The sequence below is a fragment of the Haliaeetus albicilla genome, chromosome 26 (genome assembly GCF_947461875.1).
Source record: "Haliaeetus albicilla chromosome 26, bHalAlb1.1, whole genome shotgun sequence".
Lineage (NCBI taxonomy): Eukaryota > Metazoa > Chordata > Aves > Accipitriformes > Accipitridae > Haliaeetus > Haliaeetus albicilla.
In genome coordinates this window covers 12,801,812-12,821,311 of record NC_091508.1, presented here as the reverse complement: position 1 = coordinate 12,821,311, position 19,500 = coordinate 12,801,812, and the positions used below count along the sequence as shown (strand labels likewise).

The 19,500-nt window shown below is 46.9% G+C and overlaps 1 protein-coding gene across 11 annotated transcripts in view; it reads right to left on the bottom strand.

The window, feature by feature from the left end:
* Positions 1–3,370: 3,370 nt before the first annotated feature.
* The window catches only part of CACNA1B (calcium voltage-gated channel subunit alpha1 B), a 310,731-nt gene continuing 294,601 nt past the window's right edge, over positions 3,371–19,500 (bottom strand). For 8 of the 11 annotated variants that reach the window (XM_069771700.1, XM_069771699.1, XM_069771703.1 and 5 more), the window contains 8 exons: positions 19,367–19,479; positions 18,324–18,451; positions 17,065–17,191; positions 16,349–16,459; positions 14,487–14,522; positions 11,904–12,111; positions 11,527–11,738; positions 3,371–7,508 (listed from right to left, as the gene is read on the bottom strand). In XM_069771700.1, the coding sequence (XP_069627801.1) occupies positions 6,972–7,508; positions 11,527–11,738; positions 11,904–12,111; positions 14,487–14,522; positions 16,349–16,459; positions 17,065–17,191; positions 18,324–18,451; positions 19,367–19,479 (1,472 nt within the window). In that variant the 3' untranslated portion in view covers positions 3,371–6,971. The remainder of the gene's footprint in view (positions 7,509–11,526; positions 11,739–11,903; positions 12,112–14,486; positions 14,523–16,348; positions 16,460–17,064; positions 17,192–18,323; positions 18,452–19,366; positions 19,480–19,500) is intronic. The other 3 variants (XM_069771710.1, XM_069771702.1, XM_069771709.1) reach the window with 2 other exon arrangements.

The following is a 19,500-nucleotide window of genomic DNA, read 5'->3' as shown; positions in this document are numbered from 1 at the left end:
GGAGGAAAAAAAACTTGTAAAAGGCATACATCTATTCTGCCACAGCCCTGTCAGCTCAGCTCAGCATCATCTTTTTAAACACGCTATCATTTTGCTGAATCCAGTAATACAACACAAAGCACATCCTCCTCAGCCTCCTGCAAGAAAATGGGGTTTTATACCCTGTGGGTATTTCAGACTTTTGTGCAGGAGTAGCTGGGCAAGGACCGTGCCTCCTCCTCCTCCTCTCTTTGTGCTGTGCTGGGCAGAGAAAAGGCTGCCAGAAACAGAGAAATAATAAAAACAGACACAGACAAAGCCAGTGCTGGGATATTCTGTTTCAGAGCAATGACAGAAAGTGGAGATGAGGATAAAATGAATAAACTATGGTTATTGATACTGTTTTCTTTGAATTAACACAGCTCTGCTCCATCAGCATGTCCCAGGCTTCCTGAACGGGTGAAGGGCTCTGTTCTGGTGTTTCCATCAGTTTGCTAGGGAGTTGGCTTGCTCAGACCTCCCTCCTCAAACAGCCTCAGCAGCTCCTTCGTGCTGACTCACCCGCCTCAGGACTTCACCCCCACAAATATTTGCACAGCCTTATCAGAGCCACCCTTCTCCATCACCGTGCAGAGCTCCTCACAGCTATCGCCATAAATCTGTCCCCAACCTTTCATCATTTTTGTTATTGCTCCTTTTCTTTGAATTCTCTCCAATGAACCAACGTGTCCACTAGTGAGATGCCAAATTCCCAGTGTCACTTCACTAGCACCCTACTAGGAGCTTGTGTATGTAAAAAAATCATGCACACATCAGTGATTTAAAACACCAAGACATGAAGGAGGCAGAGTAACCTGCGGGAGCTCAGGAGACCTTGTCCTCGCTTCTGCATTGGCTTGCTGGGTGACCCTGGGCAATTTAGTCCCCTTTCGGTGCCTCAGTTTACCTTTTTATCACATGAAGATGCAAAACTAGCCTCTTTTGCTCTTCTGCAAAATAGTTTGGAATGTGCTGAGGGACAGCGTTGAGTCGAAGCTCGTTATTATGATCAGGCACTTTCTGAAAATGGTGCTTTCTACAGCCCAGAAAATATCAGGAGATCTACTTAGGGTTGATCAAGAGGGATGAACTCCACTGGGATGAGTAATTCATCATCTTGGAGGGCACGCAGTCTGCAAATGTGGCTGGAATGGGGAATCAGCCGGATGACATTGGGTTTTCATGCTCTGGGGAGTACAAAAGGCCAAATTACCTGAGCACATTGGACTCAGGTGTGTTCAGTGTCTCACCCTGAGTTTTCTGCATCCTAAGACAAATATTTCAGGGAATGACACTCAAAGAGTGGCAAGGGTACACGAATCAGTCTTTTTCCATTTTTTGTTTCACTAGAAAGTAGAAAAAGCCTGAAAACACTACCCCTAATGGTAAAACAAGGCATGGGGGTGCTGTCCTTGGAAATACTGATCCAGATTTTATCTGTAGGTCTGGGAGTGGAGATACAGGGAACAGAAATGTAGTGGTGTCTGCCGGCAAGATATGCCCCTGATGGGAAGAGACCTTGTGCAAACCCACTCACAGCAGCTTTGCATGAACGGTGTTACACTGGTCATGAGAACCAGGCGGCACCAAGGACGAGGTACAAAAATAGAGCCATTTTGTAGAGTTCAGCTGAACTCAAACGGGAGTGAAGCAAAACCGGGAGTTTCAGCTCCAGTGTCTTGGATGTGGGAAATGCTTTGAGTCTGGTAGCAGGGATCCCACCTGCTCCAGCTCTTTCATCCTAGAACTCAGGCAGTCCCTGGAGAAGCTGTTGGGTGCATTGCTGCCTTGGTCTCAGGGACTGAAAGAATACAACTGAAATAAGGAGAAATAAAAGAAAAAAAAAAAAGAAAAAAAAAAGGCAAAAAGCTGCCAAAAGGCTTTTAGGATTTGAAAACACATATGGGATTGTAAACTGGTCTCGGAGGTCCCCTGTGATACACATCTGGAGGGGAGAGGTTGCTCATCTGGTCCTCCAGGCAGATTCCAGCTCCCCAGATGGTTGAGGTGGAGCGAATGCCACGGGCGTCTCGGCTGAAGTCGGGATGCACACTGATTCTCAAATCTTGCGCTGTTTTTCAAACCTTCCCTTGTACGCTGCTCAGACACATTCAGAAAGCTCCATTTCTCAAGTTTACTTGGGATAGCTCAAAAATGTAATAAAAATCCTACTCTTCTCCCCTATGCTCCACTGTCCTCCCGCCCAAGAACCCCAAACCCTACACAGACCAGACTACAAGCCGAGAAGTTCTTCTGTTCCAAACTTTGCTAATAATGTACCGTGTGACCTCAAACAAAACCATTTTCATCCCATGCTACAGCCTGGCCTGGTGATCAGGATTTCCTTGCATTTCACACAATACCCGAATCTCAAGTGGGACCTTGGGTGGTCTCATCACAGAAAAGATGCAATAAGAGAGAAGAAGAAGAGTTGAATACTAAAATAGACCTTGTGCTCTGAAGAGTACTGAAAAATGCAAAAATGCGATGGTCCTCCCTTCAGCAGTGCTCTACAGCTGCTATTAATTTTTCTCAATAATTTTTTGGAGAGTCCTTGGCATTGTCAGAAGCGTCACGCCAGCAGACCCTGATGCAGGAGATGCACGCAGTGGATTTCTCCCCCTGGTAGGGAATGAGAGCAGTTCTCCAGTTACGCAAAGAAATGAAAAGTTCCTTCCTCGTGTACCAACAGCCCTTGGGTTTTTCTTCTGCTCAGTGCAAGCCTTGGGAGTAGGAACTTCGAGGTACACTCAGCAAGTATTATTAATTTTTTTTTTCTACAAGTGCTATGGCACATCCTGGACACGTGGCAGACTGACACCAATCCAGCTCCACATGCTACTGATTTCCATGCCCATGCCTACCTGAGGTAGCACCAAGAACACTTGCTGGAAGTGGGTTTAAGGTTTAATAAGGGTTAATGCTAAAGGGAGCCGCATGCCCAACATTTTTGCACATCAACAAGAGAAACATCTGTTAAAAACCTCAAAGGAATCAATCACTGCTAGGGTTTTTCTTGTAACCCTCAACTTAAATTATGCAATTTTGCTGCCTGTTGGACTCCAGCAACTGTAATCTCCACACTGCAAAGGCAAATTTACAAACAGCTCCCTACTCAGACCGAGCATCTGTGAAGCCTGTATGGAAACAAACACAGATGTGGCCAATTTCTTACAGCATCCCAATTTGGGCTGAACTAAATCCGGTTTCACACCAGATCTCATGGGCTGTCATTCAATGTGGTGGTCAAGCCAAGCTGCCTCCCGCGGCTCTCTCCTAGCCAGCCCGCCGGGTGGGAGGCTGCTCTCAGGATGGCGGTCTCCCGGTCACTAGGCACACTGCACACACCATCTTTGAATTTGTAAGGTTTTTTGCTAAGTTTTTATTTTAATTCAAGGACTTTGCTTCATACAAAATGTAATTGTAGAAACAACTGCAGAATTCAAAGTTTGGCTGATAAATATTACTCAGGCAGCAAACTAGGCAATCACAGAACCTTTTTTTTTCTTTTTTTTCCCCTTTTTTTTGGGTAAAGTTCCACTTGTGTTGCATGGTTGGAACTTTTATAATTTTTAACACTGTTTTTTTAAATATAAAGTTTTGCAACAAACCCCCAATTTATATCAAATATAATTAAAAATTAACAACTGATGAATACATTGTATCAAAAAAGTACGAAGATAAACATTTTCCATGCACATACTTTTTATATATATGTATATATGTATATATTTTACATGCAAACATTACTTATTCAAAGTACAGCCACTACGAGACTGGTTCTGGATGCAGAAAACTGATCGGTGCAATTCAAGTTTGGCAACTCACTATGAGGATTCTTGGAAATATCATGTATGCATTGAAGAGACAGCAGAGAGGCTGTAAAAAAAGGTAGGAAAAGGGTTATGAACAATTGTGGTCAGGCTTGTCTGTCACTGGCATCGACCCCTACGAGGTGGGTGGAGGATTAGACAACTTGAGATTCTTCTTCGTGTTCTGCCTAGGAATTGGAGTGACCCAAGGCCATAGTTTGGCTGTGCGCTTCCAGATGGTGTGTTAGTGCGGGGCTGTGGGTTTGAGGATCTAAAATGGTAGAAGGGGAAAGGTGGAGTGGAGAACAAGACAAAATTATTCAGTACAGAAAGACATCTCTTTTGCTTTCCAGTGTGGGTACAATGTTTGCATGCACTGTCAGAGAGATTGCGTTTTCCCTCTCCTTTACTTCCTGGAGTAAAATAGTAACGTTTTCTTTAAAATTTCAAATAAAGTGTTTGTGCCTTCATATAAGGAAAATGTACAAAACATTTGGTCACAATCATGCTGAAGCCCGAAACAGGAAAATCCAGCAGATAAAGCTACAGAACGGATGAAGGTCTTTCTGACTGTTGGTGGTTTGGATGTGTTTCTGAACGTGTCATCTTGTTGCATAGCCCTCCGTTTGCAAATTACAGCTGTTACTCATGGCGGACCTCCGGCTACCGCACTTCTTTTATTCAAAGTGCACATAAATGCAGAGACAGAGTTCTAGACAGGAGTTATCCTTTAGCAGAATCCAGGGATGAGATTGGCCAAAGATTATTATTTAGTAACAGGACAAAAAAAAAAAAAACCACAGAAGGAAACAAAAACAGGTTGAATTTCCTCAACAGAAGAGCTACAGGAGATGTGAAGAGCCACCCTACAGCAGACTGCTCCCTGCCTGAGGCTGAATTACTTTTGCTGAGAGCACACGAGACCTCCTGAGAGTTTTGGCAGCATCCAATACCCTCCAACCACCCCAGCGACAAAACGAATCACCAGGGTCCAGCAGGATCTCTACCTGTCCTAAGCGACCTGGAGAAGTTTCACAGTTCTGGGGCTTGGTAGATCCTCTGAAAAAATTCATCTGTCCAACCCTCTGTTCTTTCCTATCAGCATTTTTAGCGATGCGCTCGTCTGGCACCTCCCACCCTTCCTCCTCTAACCTTTTGTCAACGTACTACATGTCCTCCGGCCGCCCTGTGCCCCAAATTAGCCCTACGATGGTTCATCAGACCACAGACACAAGGTCCTGCCCAGGCTTTTCTTTCAGTGCTCCCTCCCCACCAGCACATCGTGGTTGCCTCCTTCTCAGGCTCAAAGTGCAGAAATCCACACATGCACAAAAAAAAGAAATTGTCCAATGCAAGAGTCATTACAAGAACACAGAAATCTCATCCCTGAGAATCAGAGTTAGAGGTTTTGCTTATTATTTTTTTTAACCTTCTCTTAACAGGCAATAAAAACAAGACTCTCTCCAACTGCCCTCAACACAAATTATGCACCGTGGAACATAGCCAGAGCTCTCGCAGCTCGACTGTGACTTGACATGCAGTGTGAAAGACGCTGCTTCTCCTGCAAGAGCATCTCTGCAGATGCTGTACTTTTCCACCTGCATCTCTCCCGCAGGACCTAAACACTAGTCAAAGAGAAAAGGCCAGCTTTGTTTGCTGCAATCACTCCCCTCCCACCAATAAAAGTATATATTTAAAAAAAAAAAAAAAAAGAAGAAAAAAAAGGCCAAAAAAACCCAAACCAACCCCAAAGCATGTTTGCCTTCCCCACTGTAAGCTTCCAACCTGGTACTCGAATACACTGTCCAGTAATGCGACGCGGGGCGTTGGGTGCACCACGGAACCTTCGAGACGAGCGGCTCCTCCCGGCTCTGCCCTCCCTCCCCTCCTGCCCCTCCCCATGCTCGCCCAAGGTCTGATGCATCGAAGCAAGAGGTTGCATCGTCGCTGTGAAAGATTTCAAAGGTTAGGCACTTAGTAGTGAACAACTGGAGCATTCGGTAGAAACGGTGGGACCTGGAATGACAATTGGACTAATTCTCTACATAAAGAGTATTTTTTTCTTTTTTTTTTTACTGTACAATTTACAAAAATGCACACAATGAAAAGTTAAAGTTCTATCTAATAGCTTGATATAAAACCAATAACATTTCTTCTTCTCACCCCTATGCTTTTTCCTCTTTTTTTTTTTCTGGATTTTTTTTTTTAGTTGTTTTTTGCTAAATCAAGCTTATATTGTAAACAAGACAAAACAGTGAGGGCGTGTTGCGGTCGACAGGAGAGAGGGACGGAAGGAAAAGTCTCAGCAGCAAGGAAACAGTCCTTACAAAGTAGCTCTCTTGTGGCTTTATCATGTGTCAGTGTGAAGGACCCGACGTGGTGAGTAAAATAAGAGATCCACACGGCAGCGGTGTCAGAGCAGAGTCCCGGCTGCCGGAGCGCTTGGTCAGCTCAGGGGGGTGTCACTGGCTCCGCCAAAAAGGATTGCTGTGGCTGAACATCAAGTCCCAGTGGACTGTCCTTTGTTCTGGTCTGTGTTTCTCCACTCCCAGTTTCTTGGGTAGATCTCTTCCTTCTTAGCGGTGAATGAGATAAAACACGGATGAGATCTTTGTTCATGTGTGTCTGTTTGCAACCCCCGACTCCCACCCTGACCAGGGAAAAAAATAAATAAATAAATTAAGAAATAGCCCAACAAAAACTGCGCCAATCTTGTAAAGGATCGACAGTCCGCTTTTTCCGCCGTCAAAGGTGAGGACCTCTCTTCTCTCGGCTTCTCGCGGGTGTCACGGATTTGGCATCTGGAGCATGTCTTTGAACTAGACAAGGCAGTAGGGAGGTGGGAGAGGGGAGAGAGAGATGTGCTCCCCCCGCTGCCTTCCCCCTAAGGGGGGAGCCTTCTTCCTCGATTTGTCTAGTGAAAAAAAAAAAAGAAAAGAAAAAGAAAAAAAATAAAGAAAAAGAGAGGAGAGAGGCTGCAGGAGTGTCTCCGGACCTGGGAGCAGAGCAGTTCTCACGGCGGAGGCTGCCCCGCGGGCCCCCTCTGGCCCCAGGCACCGCGCGCATTGGAGCGCGCAGCCTTCCAGATGATAAAACTCATCGATTTTAAACACGCACACCTTGAAGGGTTTTGCCATGCCGCTAGCACCAGTCATCCTCATCGGCTTCGTGGTAGTAACTACGTCCTCTGGTGCCAGTCCCGGGGCCCGTGTTGAGACCCAGCGTGTAGTGGTAGCCGTTGGGCACCCTGCGGATTTGGTGAGACTGGGAGGTCAAGGAGGAGACGTAAGAAGTCCTTGAGGACCGTCCCGAGTTGGTGGCCACCGCCTCCTCGAAGGTGAGCGTGTCCTCCGGCACCGCGCGGTAGGGGCTGTCGGCGTCATCACGGTGGCCCAGGTAGGGGTCGGAGCCGATGCGGGCCACCGCCGGGGGGGGCGGCTGCTGGTCCCCGCGCAGCAGCGCGTTGTGCTCAGACAAGCCGCGGCTCAGGCGTCCCGGGGAGAAAGTGGGCAGTCCGGTTTGGAAACTGGTGAAGTGCACGGGCGAGGAGTTAGCGGTCTTGTAAGTGATGCTGGGACGTGGGGTCAGTGGAGTCTGTGGGAGCTGCCTCCGACCCCGGCATGGGGTACTAGCACCAGATGTCGACAGCAAGGGGCTCCCATTAACTGAACCACTACCCTACATAAAAATTGGAACAAAGCAAATCAAAAAATAAAAAAGGGAAACACCAGACAAACACAAAGGCAGGCAGGTATAAAACAGAAGGAGAAGCAACAGAAGGGAGAGACAAGTCACAAGAGGAAAGAAAAGCAAAAAAGAGAGAGTTTAGACAAGCACAGTTAGGGGGAGGAGGTTCTCGAGAAATAATTCAACACGAGATGTAAAGAGCTGGAGAACTAAAGTTCTGCGAGCGGTAAATAAGAACAGAAACGATCAGAGCATCGGTAGGACGCAAACTGGCAGACGGCTCCAACAGAAGGGGACACTGTCCGGAGGGAAGGCATCCACATCATACACAGGCTTGACATGCGCCTTACCTGAACTAGGCGGGAGGAGTTCAAAAACCTATGGGTTGGGTTTTTTTGCAAATAAAATTTTGCAAAACAGCACTCTGCTTTCAGGCAGATTTTTGCAGAACTTCACCTGACGGTTGTGAATGCTGATGTTGGGAATCACTTCTGTGGTCAAAATTGGATTATGTAGGAGGAGGATTTGGGGGCAGACTATTTTTTTGTAGTTTTGGGAATGAAATGCATTTTGATTAAATAGCTACTTTCTGAAAAAACAACAAAAAGCTTTTTGGACAGGCTTTAACTAACAAGTTCCTTAAACAAAAATGTGTTCACCTTCTCCTCTTTAATATTACACATTTGATTTTTGAGTGATAGAGGAGTCTGGCAGCTTCCTGGGTTACTAATAGAGACATGTGGGAGTGAACTAAGCTACAGTAAGTTAAAAAAAAAAAATGCCATGAGTGAGAGGAACAGGCCCTTGTTTTGGTATTTCTGTTTACATTCTCCCAAGGCAGTACATGAATAGCCCTGCGAGCACATTTTAAAAATCCCTTGGCCTTTTGTGACCTAACATTTTGAGACCAGACCTTTAATTTTTAAAGAGCAGCTTTTCCTTCCTATAAAAACATCAGGTTGTTGCTTGTTGGGCTATCAATCAATGCGTGTCCTGCTCTGCTTGGGTTTCCAGCACAGTTTTCAGGGCAAGCCCAGCAGTGCTGGAGGCTAACAGCCCCGCAGCTGGATGTCGAGGCTATTTTAGCCACTGTTGGCATGAGTTGTGCCACGTCTATCAGAAGAAGAGGTAATACCCGTGTTATCTGGGGGTGTGGAGCAGCGTGGGTGCTGCTCACTGCAGCCCTGCTCTCCGCAGGCATTGGGGACTGATATGGCATTTGCTGCTCTTGCTGCTGGGCCAATGACTCATGCCTTTCACAGCCTGGAAACAGAGTCTTTGCCTTTCTCTTCTTTCATTTTCACCCTCTTTCTTCTCTGGCCTCCCCACATTTCAGCCTTATGCTCTGCTACAGATACATATTTCCATCCCAGGTACCTGCCCCCCTGGCTGAGGTGCCTCCCCGTGGTGATGGGGGAGATGGTCACCACCACCCAGTGACCTACAACATTCCAACATCCAGGGAAAGATGCTCAGCTTTTTCCAAGGGCCTGAGGCTGAGCACCTCAAAATTACAATACTTAAGAAAGCAGAACTAAATTGTTTTGGTAAGTATTGAGCTGTCTAAAAATGTTTTTTTTTTTTGGTGAGATTTTCAAACTGCTTTTATGCAGGACCAATTTGGGAAATGAGCTTGATTGTAAAAAAAATGGTGAGGTCTTTTTTCCAAAATGTCCAAGCAGCTCCTTCCTGCTGAAACATTTTGAAATTCCAAGCAGTTTCCTCTCATTTAAAAAAATGGTTTTCCCAGATTCATCATGAAATGGGATTTATACTTAACAATTCATCTGCATTGAAAAAGAAACAGTGAAATAATTCACAGACAATGTGTAGCATTTCTGTGTGAGTCAAAGAAAGCATTGTGAGTTGACCCAAAATGAAATGTTCATGGCTTGGTTTTTTTGTCTCCTTTTTTTGCATTAAGAAAAACTCCAAAGAACTTCTCTTTGAACCAAACCTGTCCTGATTTTTGGCTTGGCTCTAGCTGGAACGAAGCCACCTTGTTGGCAGAGTGAAGCCTAAGCCAGCTTCTCTTTCTGGTATATGCAGGGGCCTCCAGGGACTTGGTGAAACATGCTGGGCCAGGGCTCCTGGGAAAAGCTCCCAAGGAGAGGGACAGACTGACAAAGAAAATGCTTGAGAGTTAACAAGCACCTTGTTATCAAGCCAAAATAACACAGGAAATGGACTGACAGAGCTTCTTGCAGACACCTTATTAAGACAAGGGGTCTTCAGCCCATTGGGACAGAAGTGTCATGCTAGCTTGGCTATTTTTTCCATTTTTTTCCCAGAACAACCAGGTGATGTATTAGCAGCTCCACTCAAAGTAGGTAACATGTGAGTGGATAAAATACATGGACACCAAAACAACAGGCTTTCTCCTCCCTGCCTTACTAAACCCCTATGGGACATGGGGGACAATACGGACTTCACTAGAACTGGGGAAACAGGTTTATAAAAGGCAGCTGATGCTCTACTGCTGAATGTCTATGAACTATGGGAAGGTTTCAGGTTTTTAATTAAAACATATGTGATATTTAAAGTTCTGGTAAACTGAGCCTGCAAGAAAGGAGAGGCATCATGCTAAAAATCAGTGCCATCTTCCTGCCTCTCAAACCAGAGGGAGAAATTAAGAAGTGGAAAGAAAAACTCATCTGAAAAATCAGGTGAAGGCCAGTCAGGGACTGCAGCAACTGGAAGCAGAAAAGACCTGTTAGGCTACAGCTCCCTCTTGCTATGGCCACACACAGTCCTGGGTGCATCAGACCTTACACCGATGTCACATCCCCTCCCAGCTGAGAATGACCGTGCAAAGCGTGTCCCATGCCCTGGGTGTCTCCAGAGCTGCAGGGCAGCAGCCCCTGAGCACTCACTGCAGCACACAGCCTCTGATGCTGCAGCCTGGATGCTGCTAAGGACCATGCAGGGAGAGAGAAAGGCACAGGACAGCGTAAGGAGACAAAAAGCTCCTTCATTTTGCAGCTACTGGGACACTTCGAAGCCTCTTCATTTAAATCCTTCCCCCCGGCTCTAACTCATGCTGAACGCAGGATTTCCTCCCGCTCCCCGCGAGCTGAGGTTGCTGCAGGGGCTCACGGCTGACAGCCTCGCTCAGCCCCTCCTGAGACACCCGGCCGGTCACACACCACCAGCAGGCTGCAAATTTAGGGAGATTTTGGAAAGTGGCCAGAGCCTCCCTCTCGGCACAGTGGCTGTGCATTACTTGGAGATGTTTGCAGGGTTCATGCTGGCCCAGGGCTGAGATCTCTCCCCTTCCAGCCAGGTCCTGCCTTCTCCTACATTCCTCCTCTCCCTCAACGTGATATCTCCTCCCTGCTAGAGAGCAGATTTGAAGATTGATTTGACACTATGGAAAAAGGACTTTTTACTCGATTTTCAGAAGATTAACCTGTTCCATAATACAGGACAGCTCTGAAGCCCATGCAACAGCAGTTGGAAAATCCTGTTAATATGAGCAAACCCTGCTGAAACCACAGCTCTGGCTGTCTGGACTCCCTATATGGTTTTACACCGGCTTGTACTGCAATGTCAAGGATTTCTTTGGCAACCACCACATGTTTGTGCACGGGGCAGCAGTAGGTGCTGGATTAACACAGCTGGCAGAGGAACAGTTCAGCTCAGCTGCCCAGGTCCCACGCCACGGTACCAGCCTGCCTTGACTCAGATACACTGTCTCCACCAGCATCAAGAGCTGCCAGTTCTCAGGTCTCCTAGGCTGCTCTGCTAAAACCACAAGCAAGGGTATTCTTGGCAGTGGGGTCTCTGTGAGATGCCTTGAGTCACTCACTCTGTAGATGGCTACTAAAGAGCCATCAAGTGACATTTCCATCCCTGTTTTGGATGTGAAGCACCAAGCAGGACCTCAATAGCTTTATCTCCTACTGCCTGGCCTTCCTTCCCCATTCTCTCTCCTTTAAGCAAAACGTGGAAAAGGTGTGTACATCCCTGGAAGACCTTAGGGCTTTTTTCCCCCCCTGCATCTCCTCACCTGTCTGTGTGGACCTTGCTCTGGCCCTCCGTTGGGTGAGGTGGGCCTGCTCTGATCGGCAGACTTGGGCTGAGAACGGTCCCGGCTGCCGTAGCGGTCGCAGGAGTAGAAGCGCTGCTTTTCGGAGGAGGAGGAAGAGTGCTGCTTCCTCTCTTGGGACCGGCCGCGTTCCTGCTTCTTGTCCTTGGAAGAAGACTCGCCAGACTGGGCCACTGAAAGAAGAGCATTGGCTGGGGGTCACCAACACAGGGGGAACTCCCAAGTGTGGAGCAAAGAGGTCCTTCCATGCAGATGGGACCCCAAATCACATCAGATGACTGCTCAACATCCTGAAGGGAGGAGGACAAGGGACAAATCCTTGTTTGCGAAGCACTTACCAGCTTCTCCATCGGCCAGCTGATGGGGGGACCTGTCCAAGGACTTCTGCTTCTTCTCTTTCCGCCGGTGGCAGCGGTGGTGATGGTGGTGATGCCCTTGCTCCGGCGGCATGCGCTCCAAGGAGTACTCGTAGAGGTGCATGGCGTGAGGGCGCTGCGGGGTCAGCGTGGAGACGGAGCGCTTCATGGGGCTCGTGTCTGGAATGGGCTGCAAGGCAGATGGAGGGACACGGAGCAGGGTGAGGGCAGGTGCTGCACCATGCTCAGCTGCTTGGTTCCCAGCATGGGGAGCGTTATACAGTAAGAGAAAGGGGCAAGGAGGGGAAGGAGAAAAATGGTTAATTGGATATAACTGGAATGGGCAGAAGGACTTGTGGAATGGTAGATTGAGTGCTAAATTTGAGGAGCAAATGTGATCTCCATTTGCTGAAATGGGCTTTACTTTTAGCAGAGTGCCAATCCACAGGTACCATGGGTGCAGAGCGATACGCAGCACTTCACACCAAACACAGCATCACAGGAGTCAACAGTAGAATAGCAGGGGCATAGGGCAGCACAGTAGCCAAGCGTCTCACAAAGATACTTCTCCAAGACTAGTTTCACCCAAAGCTGCTTCAGGGCATGTGGTCATCCCAAAGCAACTCCTAAGAGGAAAGCATGAAAGCATTGCTGGGCATCACATGGAGAGGGAGAAAAATCAGGAGTAAGTGGGCAAGGTACAGGCCAAGCCACTGAGAAACTACTTCTATCTCCCTGCGACTCCCATCAAACATTTAAAACTCTTTTGTTCCACCATCACTCCTTGAAGCCCTTGTGGCTTGGACAAGCAGGATAGCATGTATGTCCTGCAATTCTACCAGGACATCTCCAGAAATGACTACTTGGGTTTGCTCAGATCATTTGTGGCCAGACATCTGGACAGTGAGCGCAGTAACACAGCCTCCCACGGGCATTGCTGGACCCTGTCCCTGTGCCAGCGGCAGCTCCAGACTCTGCTCCCTTCCCTTTAGGTTCAAAACCTGACAAAGATGCTCTGCAGAAACCAAGGCAAGTAGACTGCAGCACAGCTATTCTCACAGTCCTTCCCTTCTCTACTGCCCAATCACCAGGTATAAAGCTCAGAAAATGAGAACAATTCCCATGTGTCCCTCTCTGTCACTCTGCTGACCTCCAGCTGGCTCAGTGGTGGAGACAGGGCTTCATCCATCCTCTGGAGGCTTCCCCGGGTCTCTACCACTGCATCAAAGCTGCATGGCAGAGGAAAGACCTTGGAGCACAGCGGTCCAGCCTGATGGGGAAGGAGCTCAGGGTGTCCTCCGGTCCCCCAGCTCTTACTCTTGCTTGAGTTCACAATCCAATATGTGCCTCCAATGACAGTTCTCACAGAACATTTACTTTGTTCACTGTAACCTTTCCAAAGAACCCTGTATTATTTTTACTGTCTATGCAATTTTGTTTGCTTATCCCGAAATTCAGATCTCTGCTGCCCCGTGATATTTACACAATGCAAAGCCAGTTGTTTCACAGCTCTGCTCGTTATTTTGAGTGGAAAGAACCACTCTCCCTCCCAGCAGGCTGTTGCAGGTGGATTATCTTGCGTGCAAAGGTGTAGCCTGTGTTGAATTTTTGTTTGGTGCTCTCTCTTTTGCTAGGCAGTTACCCAAATTTTGGTGCTTCCTACTGGAGGGCAAAGTGGAGCGCTAGAGCTGGAAGGTTTGTGAGAGGCACAAGGAAGACACTGCTGGGGTGGGGGAGCACAGCATAGCCTGCGGCATCGGTGCATCCTCGGGGTCTGCACCAGTGCAGTTCGCAGGACAATGTTGTGCTGTGTTTGTCTCCTCTTGTGGCCCCTGCTGTGTGGGCAAGAAATTATACTGAAGAGCCTCATGTTTGTCCTCCTTGCTTACTGTTGAGCCTGAAGATGGAGGAAGGCAGAGAGGTCTGTAAACTGGATGGTCTGATGGGCAAAAAAGCGAAAAGTGAAAATACTTCCCACTAAAAACACCTATCCAGATTTCCAGAATCCATATAGGAGCTGCCAGGAAGAAGACAACAGAAATTTCCCAACAAAAAAACCAGCCAAATTAATAAGAAATGAACATTTCTCTTTGGACTTTGGACCTGATTCTGTGCTTATTCCACGGACAGAAGTCCCTGCTGACACTAATGGGAAGTGGCAAAGCAATGAATACGCTTTCCATAAATCCTGACAATGCTCTCGTTACATTAACGGGGCATGTACAGACTCCCCACAAGCCTCGGGAGACTATACCATAACCCTTCTGAGAGTTACTAATTGCTTCTTCATTACCAAAGCGATTGTTTTCACTTCCTAAATTCCTGCGCAACAAGGCATACAAAAACAAATAAATAAGCAAAACAAACAGACAAAAAATCCCTGCTATTACAGCGTGCGGCGTGCAATTGTGGATCGAGGGAACTGCAGCAAAGTGGAAGGAGATAGCAGCTGCGTCGGTGCAACATTGGACTCCAAATGAGAAGGGAAAAAAGTAAAGGGTTAAGGAAGGTTAATTATTTCTTAACATGAATTTAATAGGATACAACTTAGTGCAAACTACATACTGCTAGGTAACTCCCAGGTGACCGTGCTTTGCTCCTCTGCAAACAATTCGGACAAGATGAGAGACATTATTTGAAGCAGCCCCACAGTACAGCCATTGTCAGACATCACGGCAGATGTGCAGCAGACATGATGACGACAAGGGAGGGGAGGTGATGGGGGAGGAGGACAGCAAAGAGGAAGGGAGGAGGCGAGATTGAAAGCATAGGAAGATTTTTTTATTTTTTTTTAAAGTGGAACATAAAAAGACAGAGGAATGACAGGCAAACAGAAAGGGAGACACCCAGAAACAGAAAGCATTGCAAATAAGAGTTAAAAAGAACTCAAAGTTTAGGGGGAGCAAAAGCAGCACGTGAGAGGGAGGGTGGAGGGCATGGAGGGGGAAGACACACACAGAAAGTACATCAGTTATTCAGCTAAAGCTACAACCACCAAAACATTGTATCATTAAATGCGGTTAGATCTGCTCAGATATTATGGGCCTGATTCATAACGAGATTAGACAGCTTTCATGTGGGACAGCTGTCTCCTGGGGAACACGTACCATGCTTCTGCAAGAGACACTCACTTCTGCAAACATCTGACTGCAATGGACAGGAGTTTCCCAAAGAAAGGCTCGTGCTGCTGGCATTGCTGCTGCCAACTGCATTGCCTTGGAAGGAAAGATACTACCTGTGGTCTAGAATAAAGGACAACTTTGTTCTGGGAAGGGGGAAGGGAGGGAGTATGGGTTTGCTTTGGGGTCTGTTTCTTTTATTAAGCATGTTGAGTAGTGTTCCTGATAACACAGAGAATCTCAGCTCTCATACAAAGACTGCAGTTTCTGAAGTCAGCTGGGAAATTTGCTAGCCGATGAAGTATAGCTTGTGCCAGCCTGAGCAGGTTAGCGAAAAGATTATATCTGTTGGAGCTATTGCTGTGTATGCAATACACAGGCTTTTAGTTTCAGGGTGCAGTGTATCTTTCATGTTCTGCTTCCCGTGGAGGGCAATGGAAGCAGCCCATAGCCATGGGCTGCTCGCTCCTGACTGTTATGAATCAGGCCCTTTGAATGAGATCTATGACTATGAGTGGTAAGACATTCTGACACACAGGAGGCAGGATGCTGGCTGGAGAACATCCAGGACAACAAGCTAGCAATGAACATGTGAAATGCCCCAAAATGATCTGTGAAGACCATGACATCCTACACACTAAGTAGTGTCCACAAGTTGCTGTAAAAGTCAACTCTAGTGACAAGATTTCTTTACAAGAAGTAAAAGAAGGCAAATCCTCAACATTTTACTGACCAAAGTCACAATACAGTATATGCTAAATAGTGTGGGAAGAGGGAAAAAAACAGGGAGGATGCTTAGTGTCTCAATGCAGCCTTCCAGACACAGGCTCCCTGTTTTTTTTCTGTACCTAGTACATTAATCAAAGAGAATCACAGCACTTCTCCAGCTTTCTTTAGGGCTATGGCACAGGAGCATGCCTTGGCTGTCTGTCTGGATAGATGGCATGCAACTGTCAATGGGAAACATATGCCTTCCAGGAATACAGGCTGGCAAACAGCATTGTCCCCAGTTAATCAGAACAGACACTCTTGCGTAGGTAGTCATCAGTTAGCTACCCAGACAGAGGGATTTCTCTGGGTTGCTTTTTGCTGCAACCAGGGATGAATAAAACTGGGGACAGTGCTGTGTCTGCACATGAATACCCGCCATCCAAGCACAAAGGTTGGTTACCTGTCTCCGGGTTCAGCAAACATCTTTTAAAACAAATATCCCCAAGCAACTTCCAACAACATGGTAAGCAGAGAGATGACACTGAATTCTTGACCCACTCTCAGTCTCCCACTGCCAGTAAAGTCTCCCTCGCTCACCTGAGTTTCGGCGGCCAGGCGCGGCATGGAAGCTGCCCGCCCCTGGCTCTCCAGGCCTGGTTGGTGCTCTCCGTTGGCAAGTGTAGGGCTGATTTCCCTCATTTCTACCACCTGATCAAAACGAGAAATGGTTTCAGTAGCAAGAACGTGAACATCAGCTTTGAAGCCATCATCTGAGCAGGCTTCTGCTAAGTTTGATTTAATGTGAAGAAATGCTAGTATGGGAAAGAGAGTAAATTAAGAGCTGTGGAGTGCCCATGTTACTCTATCTACAATGCTGTCTTCAACAAGGACAACAATGGGCCAAGCTCTTCCACCAGCCACGGCAGTGAGCCCCAGCTGTGACCTGTGAAACCCCTCATCTGAGTTTGTACACTGATGACAATAGGATTGGGACAATGGGACAACTAGGAAGAGAGAACCTTAAGTAACCTATCGCAGCAGACACATAATTCCATGAAAAGAGTGTCCACATGTACAGCTATCAGCCTGTAGAAGCTACCAGATCTGGTTTTTCTCCATAATGTTCAAGCAAACTTGGGGTTGTAACAGAAAGAACAATGCTCATCTCAAGGGACAGATGTAGATTACTGCATTTCACCCTGTCTTCACCTGTTTTTTTTCTAAACATTTTTCTAAAATTTCTAAAAATCTACTGCATTTCTAACATCTACTGCATCTCACCCTGTCTTCACATCTTCACCCTGTTTGCTCACCCGTTCAATAGGGATTTCTTCTGAGTGGCCTCGTTCAAAAGCTGGTGTCCTGGTTTCATAAAACATGTCCTGGGTGCGTTGGGTTCCCCAAGAACTGGACTCTTTGATCCCACCCTCTGGGGCTGGCCTGTCAGAAGGAAAAGAGAAAAAAAGATTAACTCTTTTGCAAAGAGATTTTCCTGACCTTATTGTGAGGAAGGTAAACCACTCGGATACCTTTTGAGGTTTCACTTGTGAAACTAGTTGCAGGATAGGCACAGCTGCTGGTGAAGCTATAAGGTCCCCTGGATTTTGCCAGGGCCACTTCCTATACAGCCTGAAGATCCCATGAGCAACAAGGAAATCAAACCAGCCATCACATTTTTTTTCAGTAACTAAGGCAAACAACTTCTGCAGCTTAAGTTCTGATGAAGAAGAATGAAGAATTTTGGAGTTCAGGCAAATTATGTATGAAAGACCAGTTAGACATTGGTCAAACACATCTGTGGCCATGCTAAAGTACATTCATTGAATGTACAGTGGTACAGGTGGCCCTAGGTTTCACTGCTGAGTCTGATGTTGGTTTCCCCATTGGGCTTATTTGGGACATTTAAACTTCAGGTGTCTATCACTAAAAATCCATAGTGCTTGTGACCCAGAGGAAAGTCACCTGAAGAACAACAGGAAATGGAGAATTGATTAGGGATCACGATTACTACAACTGCTTGGTAAGCTCTCTGCAGAGGTGTTATTTTGCCCAAAGAGAAAGAGCCAGATTCTGTCCTGGAAACTCTCAAGGACCTCTTGCTGTTACCAAGTGCCATGAGCTCTAGGGATGACTTTGTTCCCAAGGACCTTTTGACTCCCAAGAACTCACTGCAGTGGGGGTTGGTGGGTTGGCATTTATTTGGTTGTTTTGCAATGATCCCAAATTCCTGTAAGCAAACTCACACTTACAACCAGCCACAACAGAAAGCTCTCCAATTAAGATTCAGAGGAGACCATTAAGAAAACATGCCGCTCTGGAGAACCCAATGCTACTACTGCATGGATAACTGCACCTGAGGCGGCAGTGGGAAGCAGAGCCACATGGAGGCATTTTGGTAGCCACTGGTGGGAAATTGTCCCAGCCATGAAGGGGCTGCTGGTCTTGGTTATCACCAGCTGTGCTGCCCCACCTCTTAGAGCAACTGAACCAGCAGTGGTCAGGGTTGATGCATACACCCAGCGTGCCCCTTCTCTGCATTACAGCTTTGGCGGGGACGTCACAGGATACTCACAATGCACCCCCATTGTTGAGTGAAGCTGAGCTTTTCTGGCGAAGGAACGCCTTTGCGTTGTTGAATGCTGAGGGCTGGGTTTGCTCCAAAGTAGCCTTCAGGGGGTGGAAGAGCGATACTGGTCCAGGCTGCAAAGCACAAGGAGAGGTTGTCAGAGACAGAGCTGCATATGGAGAGGATGGGCTGCAGTGCTTCTCCTAGGTAATAAAATGACCACTTTGTCACCCTGAGAGAGATCAGCCCAGCAGAAAGCACACCCCAGCTTTCCCATAGCTGTAAAAGGCTCTGAAGGACACTTGTTGCCCTCAGCTTTGCGCAAGCCAAAGTTGTGCTGCAATCCCCCTTCCCTCTAAAAAGTATTCCCCCGGTCACCAGAGCACAGCAGGGATTTCATACACTGATGTGACCAAAGGGGCTGTGCAATTCAGGCGGGTTGTTGTGACACTGGGTCAGCTGTGGCCTCCCACCTGTGAGACAGACAGACAGGCCATGCTGGAGATCAGGATGATCATCCTGAAATCAATAGGTATTTATCCTATCGGAAACCATTGGGATTTCAATCCCAAGCCAGTTGTGTGGAAATATTTTCGAGAAACGGTAAAAATCTTCAAATCTATTAGACCCAAAATGATTTTGAATAATTCCCATTTTTCAAAAGTAACTTAAACATTTTATAGCCAAACTATCATCAGCTTTCAATAATTCTTTGGTGTCCCAAAGAAATCTTTTGGTGTTCCCCACTCCCTAGGCCACTTCTGAAAATAGGACTTAGACTGTCAAATGTCACTTGACATTTTTTGGAAAAGATCTTTCCAGACCTACTAGAAAAGGCAACTGCAACAATTTTTTTATTTGTATTTTTTGAGAGAGAGAAACTTTCAGGAGAGATTTCCATTTTTGAGACAGCATTTTCAAACCCTGCCTGGAGAAGCATCCAGACTTTCTGGATGAAACGTGCCAGTGACTCTTGTGGGAGCTGCCCAACACTGGCGAAGAGGCTGCCCAAGAGGGAGGACCAAGAAGGACGCCTTTCGGCTGAGTACCTGGCACAGGCCTCCAGGCGGCTGGTGGACTTGTTCCCTGCTGTTCTTATTCTGCTTGTAGAAGTCAAATATCATCAGCGCTGCATAGACCTTCCCCACAGTCATCTCGTCAGCTGTCAGAGGATGGTGAAACG